This window comes from Rousettus aegyptiacus, unplaced genomic scaffold (genome assembly GCF_014176215.1).
Source record: "Rousettus aegyptiacus isolate mRouAeg1 unplaced genomic scaffold, mRouAeg1.p scaffold_m13_p_13, whole genome shotgun sequence".
Taxonomy (NCBI): Eukaryota; Metazoa; Chordata; class Mammalia; order Chiroptera; family Pteropodidae; genus Rousettus; species Rousettus aegyptiacus.
This window is the reverse complement of record NW_023416288.1, coordinates 66,563,800-66,577,430: the sequence shown is the minus strand read 5'-3', so window position 1 is coordinate 66,577,430 and position 13,631 is coordinate 66,563,800. Positions and strand designations below refer to the sequence as shown.

The following is a 13,631-nucleotide window of genomic DNA, read 5'->3' as shown; positions in this document are numbered from 1 at the left end:
CCTACATCTCTGTCATAATTGATTTTGACTTGGAAATCAATAACAGAAGGTAGAAATGTCTAATTTTATAATGTGAAACTAGAGACAAGCAAAACTAATATGACAGTTTTTGTCTCTAGTGTATTTACCTAGAAATGAAACTTCAGTTAGTACAATCCCAAAATTGGAAGTGAACTTGGAAAAAAGTAGAGAGAAAACACAAGGTTATTTTATTATTTCCTTAATTTTATGAGTAATGTATATTTGATCATCCAATTATTCATTCATTCAAGGAATACTTATCACATACTAGATATCATACTTAGTGTCTAGAGATCAATATGTCCATGTTTCCTTTTTATATCAGTTCTAAATTGTTGAGTTGTATCTCTTTGAGGCAACATAAAAGTAGCATTCATTTTCTGCACTAAGATTGTATGTATGTGTGTGCACGTGTGTGTGTGTATGTGTCTATCAGCAGAACAAGTTATGCTGTTAAGGAAGATGCTGGTCCAGTTCTTCCTGTCATTCATAGGATTTCTCTCTAATTTAAAGGCAAATTCCACAAAGAGAGAATTGCCGTAATTTCTGTCTTGTAAATAAAAGTTACATTTGCCTGTGGGGTGGAACCTCATTCTGACAGAGGCTTACCTCCCTCTTAAATCTCTTGGGGACGTGTCGACTCTGTTACTGAAATCAGCCTAATGAAGCTATTTATCTGATTTGCCACTTTGTTCTAGAGGATACTGAAAAAAAAAAAAAAGTGTGTGGCCACCAAATGAAAACCAAAGTTACAACAAAATTTTATTTATATGGACTTCAACACATCTTTAAAATTACATATGCAAATGATTAAAATGCAGAAAAATGAGAACGAGTATTGTTTTGTATAAAATATTTTCTTAACAAAAGCAAAATATGAAAATATTCTTTAACCATTGCCGTTCCTCTGATAGGTCAGGCACTGATGATTCTCTCAGGGACCTCAAGCAGATGAGCACATCACTTAAGGACCGTAGCAGTTTCAAGGTAAAAGAAAATTTCCTTGGGGTATCAGGGTTCCCTTACCTTCCATACAGTAGAACCTGCACCTCCTTCGGAACCCCAGGGTTTGCATTTGGGCTATCCTCATATAAAACTGTGAATCGAACCAAATTTTACTGTATTGCTCTTTTCTTATCTCCTCTCATCACCTCCCACCAGACTCAGTCTTAGACCCTCTGCCATCTTTCCTACCCCATGCTACTCTCAGTACCTACTCCAAGAGATTCTGGTTCTACACTGGGGACCAATATGGGACTATCAGCATTTTAAAAGGGACACTGGAAGATGGAATAATAAGCCCTAAAGAACGGAATCTCTCACTGACGTAACAGAATTACACTAAAGTGACAGGTGCTGGGGACAGTGTGATATGGACACAAAGCCCTTCCTTGCACCATGGAAGCACCTCTGGGAACTCTTAGGGCCAGCCTCGTTTAAGACCCACAGAGATGGTTTCAATTTTGTTTTGCCAAGACAGAGTGTGAGGGTGAGTGGGATGAACAGACTTGGATGTCATTGGAAGTAAGACAAACTAACAAAGTCATGTTCGCCCTGGTTCAGGAAAAAGGAGGACCTTAGTCAGTCCTGTGCTGTGGGGGTGCCCATGTTTCAAGAGATGCTCTGAGGAGCCTCACAGACTCATCAGCAGTACAGTGTTTAGCATGGATCACTGATGGAAGGTAATTTTAGAGAGTCCGATGCAGCAGAGGTACCATGTAGCCAGGTTCACTCCTGCATCATATCTTGCAACATTGCTTCAGCCTCCTCAGTCAGGCACCAACTGGTATGTTGATCCTAAATTGTAACAGTAATGTTTAGACTCCAAAACAAAGAGTACAGAACCAAGGCAAGTCTAGGACATGTGAGACAGTCCTAAGCAACACGAAGCCTTATTGCACAAAGCTGAAGATAAAGATTTATGTGTCCCTGGAAGCTATTTTTTATTTTTGGAAGTTATTGTCATTGAGAGCTGGCTGTTAGATCAGAGTTAGATCAGAGTGTTTTCTTTTAAGGGTAACAGACTGTGGGTTGTTTTCCTGCAGCTTTGGAAAAACCTTCAGAAACAAAGGTACCCATGTTTTGTCTAGACTCTACTTATTAGCTCTGTGACGTTGGATGGGTTTTTTAACCTCTGGAAGCCTAAGTTTCCACTTACGCACAATGAACCTATAATGCAAGGCAGTGTATGCAAAGTGCTTTGCACCGTGCCAGAAACGAAGCGATTGTTCAATAATATATGGCTATTATTGTTATTAACAAAGATGACCTAAAGTTTACCTGATCACCAAACTTTCCTTTTCCCATTACCTAAATCTAGGTTTTTATTCAGCCCATCTGTAAACTAAACTAAAAATTATTGGTATCTGAATAATACATTTAGCATTTGAAAATCCTTAATGTAACAATTCTTTACCTGCGGTACCTGTGGGGGCCTCAGAGGATCCAGGAATTCTCTAAAATTTTATGCAAAATTTTGAGTGGGCCTGTATCCCTTTGGAGAGAGAATCTATTGCTTTCATCAAATATGTTCCTGGCCCAAAGCGAGGTTAACCAGTGGTTTAAATGAAAGGGCGTACTGTCCAATATGATTGTCCCAATTATTTTGTAAATCAGCTACCTATGGAGAATGAATAAATCTTACTAGTGGGCTTCTTCAGAACAAAATTAGCAAACTATTATTTAGAAAAGGTCACTTAATCTTTCTAGGCTAAGAATTGGGGCCCCTGTGAATGGGTCCTAAAGGATGTCAAAATATTTGGACTTCCTCAGATATCTGGTTGGTGCTTTACTTAAAAATAAGTTCAGATAAAGGCTGACAATAGACTGTTGCCAGCCTTCAGTTGGGATTGAGTCCTGGTCATTTTAACCTTGAAGTACAGATAAATAATTCTCTTCTCACTCTTTTCATTGCATCTTGATGTCTCTAGATCTATTCCAATGATGCTCCTTTGATTGTCTGTCCAAGGAGCACCTGTACACAGAACTTCACTTCATCCCAAGCTTTCAGTAAAAAACTGGCGACAGCTTGTATCAAGTAGATGTTGTTCAATATAGTAAGAGTTTTCTCACCATTTCTACCCAGCTGTCATTAGAGATACAGAACGGTTAAGAGTCTTAGATGACTTCCTTCTGGATGACAGTTAAAAGGACATTTAAAAAAAAATTTTAACAGACTAACTCAGTTCTCCAAGGAGTCTGTGGTATTTCGTATACTGGAAGCCTACATTTCAAACAGGCTTACAGTTAAACTGGTGATTTAAATAGGTGAAAGGCTCTGTATCTCGTTACTGATCCCAGCCATGCAATCCCCTGTCATCACAGTGATGTTAGTGAGCAAAGCAACAGGCAACAGGTTTAACTTCATCATCTAATTGTGTTGTCTGAAGGACTCAGTGCTTTTCCGTTACTAATGAGTCAACAAATGTTTTCCAGTGACCACTGAGAACAGCCATTTGCTATTGTGGACGAGGAGTGGAAGGAGAGAGAAAAGTCATAAATGAAAAGAAAGTTTTTTTTCCACTCAGAGTGTTCCTAGGCCTAGTGAATCTCTACTAATAGAGTGAGAATACAAAATGCAAATATGTGTAAAACGTGCAGAGCACACAAATTGTATGTAAATCCAGATGATGTTGGAAAAATATTTTATAAGAGGAGATAATCATAGATAAATAAGGCCAGAGAGGAATTGGAGGATTTCAGCAAGGGCTTCTATAGAAAGAACAACTTGAGCCAGATTTGAGGCGGTGCGGGCCGTGGGTGCGGAACTGCTGGAAGGGCCTGGTGAATGAGGAGGAAGAAGATACAGAAACACAAAAGTGAGAAAAAGGAAGCCAAACACAGAGTGGGCAATCAAATTTGTTTAGTAATAATCAGTTCTAAGAATAAAGCGGAGTCTAGATTATATTAGTGTTCATTTATCGACACAGTTGTTGATTAATTCATTCAAAATATATTTAAAGATTGTGAACCATGAGATCTAGGCACTGGTGATACAGACAGATTCTCTGTTCTTATTGAATTGTATTCTACTGGGAGGAGAGAGACAATGGACCAATACACAGTAAAAAAGTAAAACAGAATGCCACTTAAATCTGTTTGTTGAGTAGAATCCCTAGGGCACATGTTGGCCTTTTGAGTAGCGTGAGATATCACGATGTGAGGAAACATGCTTGCCGGAGTGCTGTTACTACCTCATGGGCAGTCTCCAAACACTGTCACTCCTCTCCTTTCTGTTTCAAGGTGATAGTAAGGCCACTGGTGCAGAACAATAAAATCATAATGATGCCATTGAGTTTGTGTGCAGTCTGTGCACAGGTCAGGGACCTTGGCTATAAGCATGTATAGAACTGTCCTTAAAGTTTGAACTTATCTAACCTTGAACAGTGAGAAGAGGTAAAGCAAGTGTCAACTGTGTTTTAGAAATTGCCCACAAGATACTGGTTTTGTTCCCCGCCACCACCCCCCGCCCCTTGAAAAGATATACCACACAATGTTAAATTTCAGGTAAATAAAACATTTTGGCTTGAAAAGTACCACTAATCAAAAATAATTTCATATCGGTCAGTCAGCCTAGCTGTGGAACTATTTGCATTTCTACGCTTACTAAATTTTCTAAGATAGAACAATTGATGTGATAGTAATGAGAGACACTCACTCTTCTAATTTGATATTTGAAAGCAATAAGACAACAAGAAATAATTTATATTTTGTGTATTATCTTCAGAGGAGAGGGGCGGGTCTAGAGTCATGGCTTATAATGGATATAATTGTGCCAGGGGAAGAAATGGAGAACCTGTAGGAGGCTTGGTCTCTGGTCTGGGGATAAAGTTAAGATGGTCCTTATCCTAACTTTTCAAATTTCCCGAGGGCAAGGCTAGGCCCCTACATGTGACTTTCTCCTCTTCTCTCTTGTTTAATTCAACAAATATATTCATTGAAGAGCTTCCCTGTGCCAAACACCTTTTAGAGTAGAAGGGGGTGCAGAGTAGAGATAGGTGAGGTAGAGCCCTTTACCTCAAAAAGCGTAGAGTCTGTTAGAAGTTAAACACAAACACAGAAACAAGTACGTTTCAAGGCAGCCAACTCACACTATTCCTAATGTGAGGAAAGGAATTATTCAGCAAATAAGCGAACACAGCAGACATAGAATAAAGAGTAAAGAATTAGAAAGGCTCACTGTTCTCTATTCCTGCCACAGTCTCACTTCCTCCAGGTTAGAGTTGTAAACTTCTAACGTGCTGTGTAAACAATGCCTTAAGGAAACATGAGCCAAAATTATTTTAAGTCAGAAGTGTGGAAAAAGTGAATTGTTATGAACCCAACTGTAGCCATTGCTGAAAAGAAAATCAAAATTAGAAAATACAGACACCCAAAAAGCAGATAGTTAAAGATTTCAGAAGTTAGAATGGGCTTCATATATAATATGAATTAAAATCTTAACTAAATTTGTCTTTGTTAAATGAAGAAAGGTGAATGCATTTTAGTTTTTTGTTTAGCATCTTTCATGTTAACTATATTGTGTCCTGTGCCATGTGTTGATAATAAGAAATTACTTCTTTCAAAATTTTATTCAGTCATGGATTCTAATGATGACCCTGAAGAAGATCATCTTACAAGTTACGATATTCAGCTCAGTATTCAAGAATCCATTGAAGCCAGCAAAACTGTATTTTATCCAGAAAGGTAACGATCAAATTGATTGTCCTCAACAAAATTTCTTTATGGTATTCATTTTGGCGTAAGATGAAATGAATGACATTTCCCAACTCCTCCTCCAGGAAAATGCTCACCCTTCTTTTCTGGCAGAGAATTGGACAGCTTTACAAGGGCCACTGCACATAGGGTTAGCAGTCTGATCTTCCACACATCCCCATCTTAGGAGCAAGATGGAAATCGCCTAGAGGGGAAATTCCTAGTTGAATTCAATTACACAGGATTGCCTATTTTCTAAATTAATATAGAATCAAAAGGATAATAAATTTTAACAAATTTGCAAGTACACTGTATACAAATGATATATAAATAAGTATACAGAGGTCTGTTCTGTGTTTTCTAGAGCCCATTCTGCTACTGACTCAGGCAACTTTTACAAGTAATGTATTCCATTCTTGAATCTTTAAATATGAAGAATAGTGCTAACCCACCTCATCCATAAGTTCAATGAATGGGAAAAGAGTCGAATGCTTTTATTGTGTATGACAAATAATATATAAACCAGAGCCTATTTCGCAATCTACTATCCAAGTGACAGAAGTTAACAAAGTATACATAAAATTTATGTTTATGTTAGCAGTGGTTGCAGAGTCTAAAGTTGCAAAAGTAAATTTCTCAAGCAACACACATTATTCTCCTGACAAAAATAAATTTTAGTTTACCATTATGTTCTATTATAATATTTACAATCCTGTATTCTGAAATTTAGTACTAAATCTTTTTAGCACTAAATGTTTTGAATAGATTTAGTGCTAAAAAATTATTGCTTTTGAGCTTTAAAATATGGACATGTTGCATTAAAATTTTTGGTCTCTTTAATTTCTCCCTTATCTTTGACAGATTTTAGAAGTTTAGAATTCCCAGGAAGGCATTTACAACCCTAGAATGCCAGCAAATGTTTCTGCTTGGTAGAGTCAAGTCCATTTGTTATGAAATACCTTGTTTCCTTTAAATAAACACAAGCGTCAAAGAATTGATTTGAGAGGTGAAATCATGACTTACTGGGCTGATGACTAGAAGTTTGTTCAGTAAATGCTCAGCCTGTTTTCACTTATGGATGAGTTGATTAAGACTAACACGCAGTGTGGTCCATAAGCTCTTGAATAAGCTGTCACTAATCGGTAGTTATTGAGTTCAAAATGAGAAACATTACTGAATATAAAATTTTTGAAGTGGGAAGAAGCCTTAGTGATCTTCTTTGTCAATCCCATTAAATTACAGATGAGGAGTGACCACTCAGACAGGCTACCTGGCCTCCCCAAGATAATAAAATCACAAAACCTGAACCCAGCTCTTCTGACTCTGACTCCAGTTTTTTACTTCTTTTTCCTTGCTTAGCACTCATTTCAGAGAAAGCGTCATAACCTGTGTTTTTCCATTTTCACTAATGTTCCTAGGCCTAGTGTCTCATAAATATACTCTGTATCTGACATTTTTACAGGAGGTAAAATCAGTTGTGTACATTTCCTCTAGATCTTGATTAAGATTATATACAAAAGCTCAATATAAATGAAAATTTTTGGTTCCTTGGAGTATACCACTTTTATAAATATGGCTCATTTTTCTTTTCTCTGGCAGATTTGTACCACTGAGTGATCAAAACAGAAAACTCGTAGAGGCCATAAAACAAGGTAAATGAGTATATTGCCCACACTGGGATAAATTGGAGATTCTATCTTGCCAAGATGGAGATTTGTTATCAGTTCATGTGTTTAATTTAGGTCACATTCTTGAGCTCCAGGAGTATGTGAAATATAAATATGCATTAGATGAAGCTGATGAAAAAGGATGGTTTCCATTGCATGAAGCTGTTGTTCAACCCTTTCAGCAAGTACTTGAAATTGTTCTGGATGGTAAGAGAGCTGAAACAAGAATGTAGAAGTGGGGCGTATTCTCAGTGAACATCAAAAGCAAAAGAAAGGAAGGAAGGAAGGAAGGAAGGAAGGAAGGAAGGAAGGAAGGAAGGAAGGAAGGAAGGAAGGAAGGACGAAAGAAAGAAAAGGAAAGTTTATTTGAAATTGAGAAAAGGCAATACCTATGTTTTAAACTTAATTTACAAAATTTGGCACAAATTGTGAGGTTAAAGTTCACCCTTTGCATCCTTCTAAGAATATAACACAGATTGGCAGGAAGATGTGGTTATTACAGAAAAGTGTGTATATGTATCACACATTAATTGATTGGATTATAAATCTTTTTGCTTTAGAAATTGGTTGTTAATTTTTCATGTTAAACTATGTCTTAGCAGTTTTCAAAAATGTATTTTCTAGTACAAGTAGTAGTTACAATATTTGTCCTTATAGTACATTAAATTTTTTATAATGTATACATGAATAAATATCATGATAATTTGACCCAGGTTTAAATATTAATAATAATTTTCATGTTCTAAAACAGCATTTTTCACACCTTGGCATCTTATAAAACACTTTGAGAGTGTCCTGTCTTTCAACCTTTAGTGTTGCCCCTAATTCTATGTTCTAGAAGATGATAATAGATACTTGATAATTAACCACCCAGCCAGCTAGACAGCTCAATAGGCAAATAGACAGATATAGAAGGTGATATCAAATACAGTATTTCAAACACATTCTGACAGAATATATTCATTTAAATACATCCTCATTCCCACCTTCACAGACTTCATTTGCCAAAAATCAATTTCAAATGCAATTTAAAGAACAATGTTAAAGATTGAGGAGCTGTTTTACAACTTATCAAGAAATGTGAATTTACAACCCATTTTTTCAAAAAAGAGCACCTTGAAACAGATGTTAGCTTTCAGCGGTCAACTTTATTAGCAATTCCATGTTCATCTATTTATACTGACCATCATTTGATAAACTTTGCTCACATCTCCTTTTAGTCTTTCCTTTTTCATCAATTCACTTTGTTCAGTTTAATATAGATGCTATTGCATTATTCTGATCTATGTGATATCCTTTAAGTAAAGATTTTTAACTTTACACAACACTTTCCCATCTCAGCATCCTATAAGACACTCTGGGAGTTCAAGACCGCCGATGGAGAAACACCCTTGACTTTGGCAATCAAAGCTGGTCTGGTGGAAAATGTAAAAGCTTTACTAGAAAAAGGAGTATGGCCAAACACCAAAAATGATAAAGGAGAGACGCCCCTTCTGATTGGTAAATGACCTTTTTTTTTTTAGAACCTTTATAGTTTGAGACCAATAAATATTTAATAAGTATTTGCTACACACCACTATGTATTGGCTAAAATTATGTGACCTCATCTCCTTCCATTCCCTGAGTTCCTCCCTTAATTTTCATCTCACCTGTCCTATGATTTTGTTTTCTTATCCCACAAAGAGATCAAATGGGAAAGATCCTTCAGCACCAACTAACCAGGATGGATCTGAAGTAGGAGTTTTATGAGACCAGAAATGCCAGTTCTAAAGGAATATTCTGTAGACAGGGTCCAGCTGTGAGGAGGGTTGCATGTGTGGTACGTAGCCAAAGGAAAGAGGCAGAAAGGGGAGTCCAAAGGGAGACACCAGGTTCACATCAGAGCAGTGAAGCCAAACTAGAAAGAAGGGCAGACAGCGGATTCCACGTACGCAGTTGAAGCACTGGGCACCTATAAAGGATTCACCACTAAGACACAAAGAAATAATGATAGGCAGACCTAAAAGTGTCATTTATCAGCTTCTTCTCAGTCTTGCATATCCTGATTTTAATTGACCAATAAGAACAGCAGGTCTGTTTGCAAGAGCAGAGATAGCATTTCATTTTTCTCAGGGACATAGAGTTATGGAGTAAGAATTTGGGCTTTGGCACCTGAGACCTGTGGATTTATTTTCTCTCGGTTTTATTGAGATATAATTGACATATAACATTGTATCAGTTTAAGGTACATGACATGCTTTATATATGTATATATTGCGAAATGATCGCCACAATAAGTTTAGTTAACTTACGTCACCTCACAGCTACAAATTTTCTTCTTATGATAACTTTTAAGATCTATTTTCTTAGCAACTTTCAAACCTACAGTACAGTATTGTTTTGTGGATTTAAATCCTAGCTATGTGATTGCAATCATAGGCCTCAGTTTCTTCATGTGTAAAATGGAAATATACCACCTACAATGCAGAACTGTTATAAAATTAGATAAATTATAAATATATTAAACCCCTGCCACATGATAGATGCTCAGGAGAGGACATTCATTATGAAATTGTGTGTGTGTGTGTGTGTGTGTGTGTGTGTGTGTGTGTTTGCACGTGTGCCAGGAGGAGGAGTTGGAAATCTAAGATAATTTATCAGCAATCACAGAGAAAGAGAATAAAGCACTGTGAGCTGTGGTCAGAGCTAATTAACACTGCCACAGCTCCTATCCACAGAGAAATCACTAATTTTTTAAAAAAACAACCTGAATATTGTTAACAGAAAACTTAGATAAGTCATGAACATTAGTAAAATATTTACATTCAACAACATTAATTCAACCATATCAATGCAACCAACATTTATTGAGAAGTCACATTAAGCCAGATGCTGTGGGCAGCATGGATATAAAGACGAATGGAATAATCTTCCTCCTCTCGAAGAGTCTAGTAGGAGAGCTAGATATGATTTAAATGGAAAATTAGTGTTACAAATACTATAATAAAGGTATATATTCAAAGTAAATTAGAGAAATAAGAAAGCAATGAATCTGTGAATCTTTTAAAGCCACAGTCGCTCTTGAGTTGTGACTCAGGGGATGTAGAGGGGTCATCAGCAGACAGGGGAAGGATATCTAGATGGGCGTTCTGCCCCTGGAGATATCTTGTTACATGAATAGTGTCACCACTGACTGGAGTCGTTCCGATCTGATTCTTTCTTGCTTACTCTTGTCCCATGTCAGAGCTTTCAAATTAGATTGAACAAACGACCTAATCATTATAGTTAGGATACAGGCAAAGCTTCTGTAACAAAAACAACAACAACAAAAAGATACACAAAGCAAACAAACAACAACGACTTCAAAAGAAAGAAGTTCATTTCTCTCTCATGCAACCTTTCAGAGTGAGTGGCCCAGGGATGGCAGGGCGGCCTTGCCACCGTTACACAGAGCTTTCAGATGTCACCATTTGCCAGCCAGCAGGAAGGAGGAAAGAGGCATCCTTGGAAAAGCTTCTTCACCCTTTAGAACATGGCCTGGATGTCCCACACAGCATTTCCGCTCATATACAATTAGTGCGGATTGTGTCACGCAGCCACACTTAGGTACAGGGCAGTGTCTACCTAACTAGACTGTGACCAGCTAAAACTTGGGGCTTCTGTCGCTAAAAGGAAAAGGGAAACATTAGTAACAGAGGAACAGAGAGTTGTCTCTGCACACACGTTAACAAGCCTTTATGTCTTCATAACATAATGCTTTTCATAAATAAACCTGAGCTCTCTTCCTGAGCTGGCACTGCAGGCACTGAATAGAATCTTCTCCTGTGGGTCGCTGCACCACTAGTAATGTGATCTACACTATTTTCATAAAGGCATATACCATGGAGTGTCTGCAACAACATCCATGTATTTGTTGTTGTTTGTGTAGACAGTCTTTGATTTTTTTTTAAAAAAGAAAGACACTTTTCCAGAGTTTGAATACTATCTCACTTTCCAAATATAGAATTAGTCTTTACTTGCTATTCTCACCCCACTTATTTCTTAAGAGACAAATAAGTCATGATTGTCACTCATTTGTCTTCTTTTTGCTTGATTTAAAATTTTCGTTAATGCTTAATGCCCACAACAGAGCATTAAGCATTTCCAAGTTTCATTTGTTGGTTTCTCTTCTCTAGCAGTATCTGACATGAAAGGAAAGGAACTTAATCACTGAGTTGTCAGAACTGAAATATAATTAACATTTGGAAATAATATATTTAAAAAACCAAATGGTAATATCAAAGAGAAGACAAAAATCTCATGAAGGAAATATTCTGGAGGTGTTAGAATTTTTCTTGGGTTATCTTCTTCAGGACTTTCTTTGTGGAAACCATATCAAGTCTTTTTAGGTTCATAGGAGAATGGGTCATCCATGGAATTTTCTGTTTTCTTCCTGATTCTACAGGCTACTTTGAAATTTGCTACTCATAATCCATTAGCTTATAAAAGAGAGATAAGAGGAAAAAATGCTGTCTTTTTAATTTTTCTGTGCAATGCCATTTTGAGTTTTCTTAACCCAGTCCCATCATCCTTGTCTTTATTTATGGAATATCCTTAAATGGCAAAATAACTAACTATATAACATTTTTTTTTTAAAAAATCACACTTTTGGTCCCTCCAGGCCTCTCTTTCCCATCAACCCTCTGGCTCTCACTATGGCACTTTGATATATTGCAACCATGTTGCGCAGTTACTTGCTGAGTGGTAGGTATCTGATTTGTGATGATCTGACGCTAAGGGTTTTTTACACTCAGACTCCCTCTCTGCCCGTCCTCTATAGTTAGTGTCACCTTTGTCCAGACAGATAGCCATGAGACTGACCTGGCCAGTGGGGCCCAAGGTACAGAAGAATCCAGTTAATTTTACTTCACACATTTTCTTTCTCACAGATCAATATACATCCTCTTCGCTCTATCTTCTCTTTTAATCTTCTAATTCCTGTCAAGATACCTCAGGAAACCCTTCTTTATTTGTATGTCATATGAGTCAGAAAATAATTCACTGCTGATAAGTAAATTACATGAGCAAAATACATACACCCAGAAAGGAAACAACAGAAATTTAAAATAAAAAGGAAAAGTGCCGGCAGACTACAAAGTCTTCAAAAGTGCCTGTAACCTATGCAAAGGTCTCTAATTCCCTAACTCAACTGAAACTTGGTTTTCTTTGAGCATTATTATTGAAGATTTTCTCTCTCTATATATATATATATTTCATAAAATATATAAATATTTCATAAATTATTTAATCATTCATTTGAATACATATATTATTTTAACACATATTTCATAAATTATTTCATTTGTATTTTATGTAGTTATGTTACACAAGTACATGTCTTATTAGTTTTCATTATTTCAGCGTTTTATTGCTTAAGAATGTCTTTGTGGGTTAGCTTAGCCTCAAGGGGCTCCCCACAGTGTATATTAGTATTTTATGGGAAATAAAATATATGATTAGTTCCACCAAAATTCAAGTAGTTTTTAAATTATTTTAAGTTGACTAGACCTATATAGATGCTGTTATTTTCATAAAGACAGACTAAGAATATCTCTAATCAATATGTTCTCTGAGTCGGACTAAGGGAAAACAGGTCATGAGGGAAGAGGTTCATTTTTATCTAAGAAAAAAAAAATAAAATAGGAGGAACAAGAAGATAAATAAGGACACACCTCTTAGTTTGTTTGAATTATTGATGTTTGCTCTGCAGTAACGCCAGCTAGAATGAGGTAGTTCCCAGTAATTAGAGTTGCCAGTGGCGGGTGGGTGGTTCAGAGAAAGGCATTTGTCAACAAACTCTAATTTAGACGGCGAATAGGAGAAAAACTGAAATCTCACTGCAATAATGGCTTGTCTGCCTCCAAATCTGGTAGGCAAACTTTGTCTTTCGTTTATGGTTTTTGAAGCCCTGTCCTTTGCCTTGACCTCAGATGCTTCCTGCAATCTGCCTCCTGGCTGCCCGGGATGGTCTGTGTGGCCCCTCCTGCCTTTCCCAGAAACACCCAGACTCTGGGTCTCTCTTCAAGCAGAAGACAGTATAGGTTTCCCTAGACTGTAAATTCCACAATGAAAATTATATCTGTCTTTTTCCTGTTGTCCATAGTGCCTTTTGTATAGCTGGTACATATTAATTGAATGACCGAATGAATGAATGACTAGAACTGTATTTCTTTCCATTTGCAGAGAGTAGCATTCATCCTGCTCTGTTTCTTAATAAGATTTTACTTATTG

The 13,631-nt window shown here is 36.8% G+C and overlaps 1 protein-coding gene across 4 annotated transcripts in view; it reads left to right on the top strand.

Moving 5' to 3' along the window:
• Positions 1 to 13,631, top strand: part of ASB15 (ankyrin repeat and SOCS box containing 15) — a 49,542-nt gene that overhangs the window by 23,430 nt on the left and 12,481 nt on the right. For 3 of the 4 annotated variants that reach the window (XM_016125208.2, XM_016125209.2, XM_016125206.2), the window contains 5 exons: positions 936 to 1,008; positions 5,598 to 5,706; positions 7,315 to 7,367; positions 7,458 to 7,589; positions 8,724 to 8,882. In XM_016125208.2, coding sequence (XP_015980694.2) covers positions 5,600 to 5,706; positions 7,315 to 7,367; positions 7,458 to 7,589; positions 8,724 to 8,882 — 451 coding nt within the window. In that variant the 5' untranslated portion in view covers positions 936 to 1,008; positions 5,598 to 5,599. The remainder of the gene's footprint in view (positions 1 to 935; positions 1,009 to 5,597; positions 5,707 to 7,314; positions 7,368 to 7,457; positions 7,590 to 8,723; positions 8,883 to 13,631) is intronic. The other variant, XM_016125210.2, reaches the window with a different exon arrangement.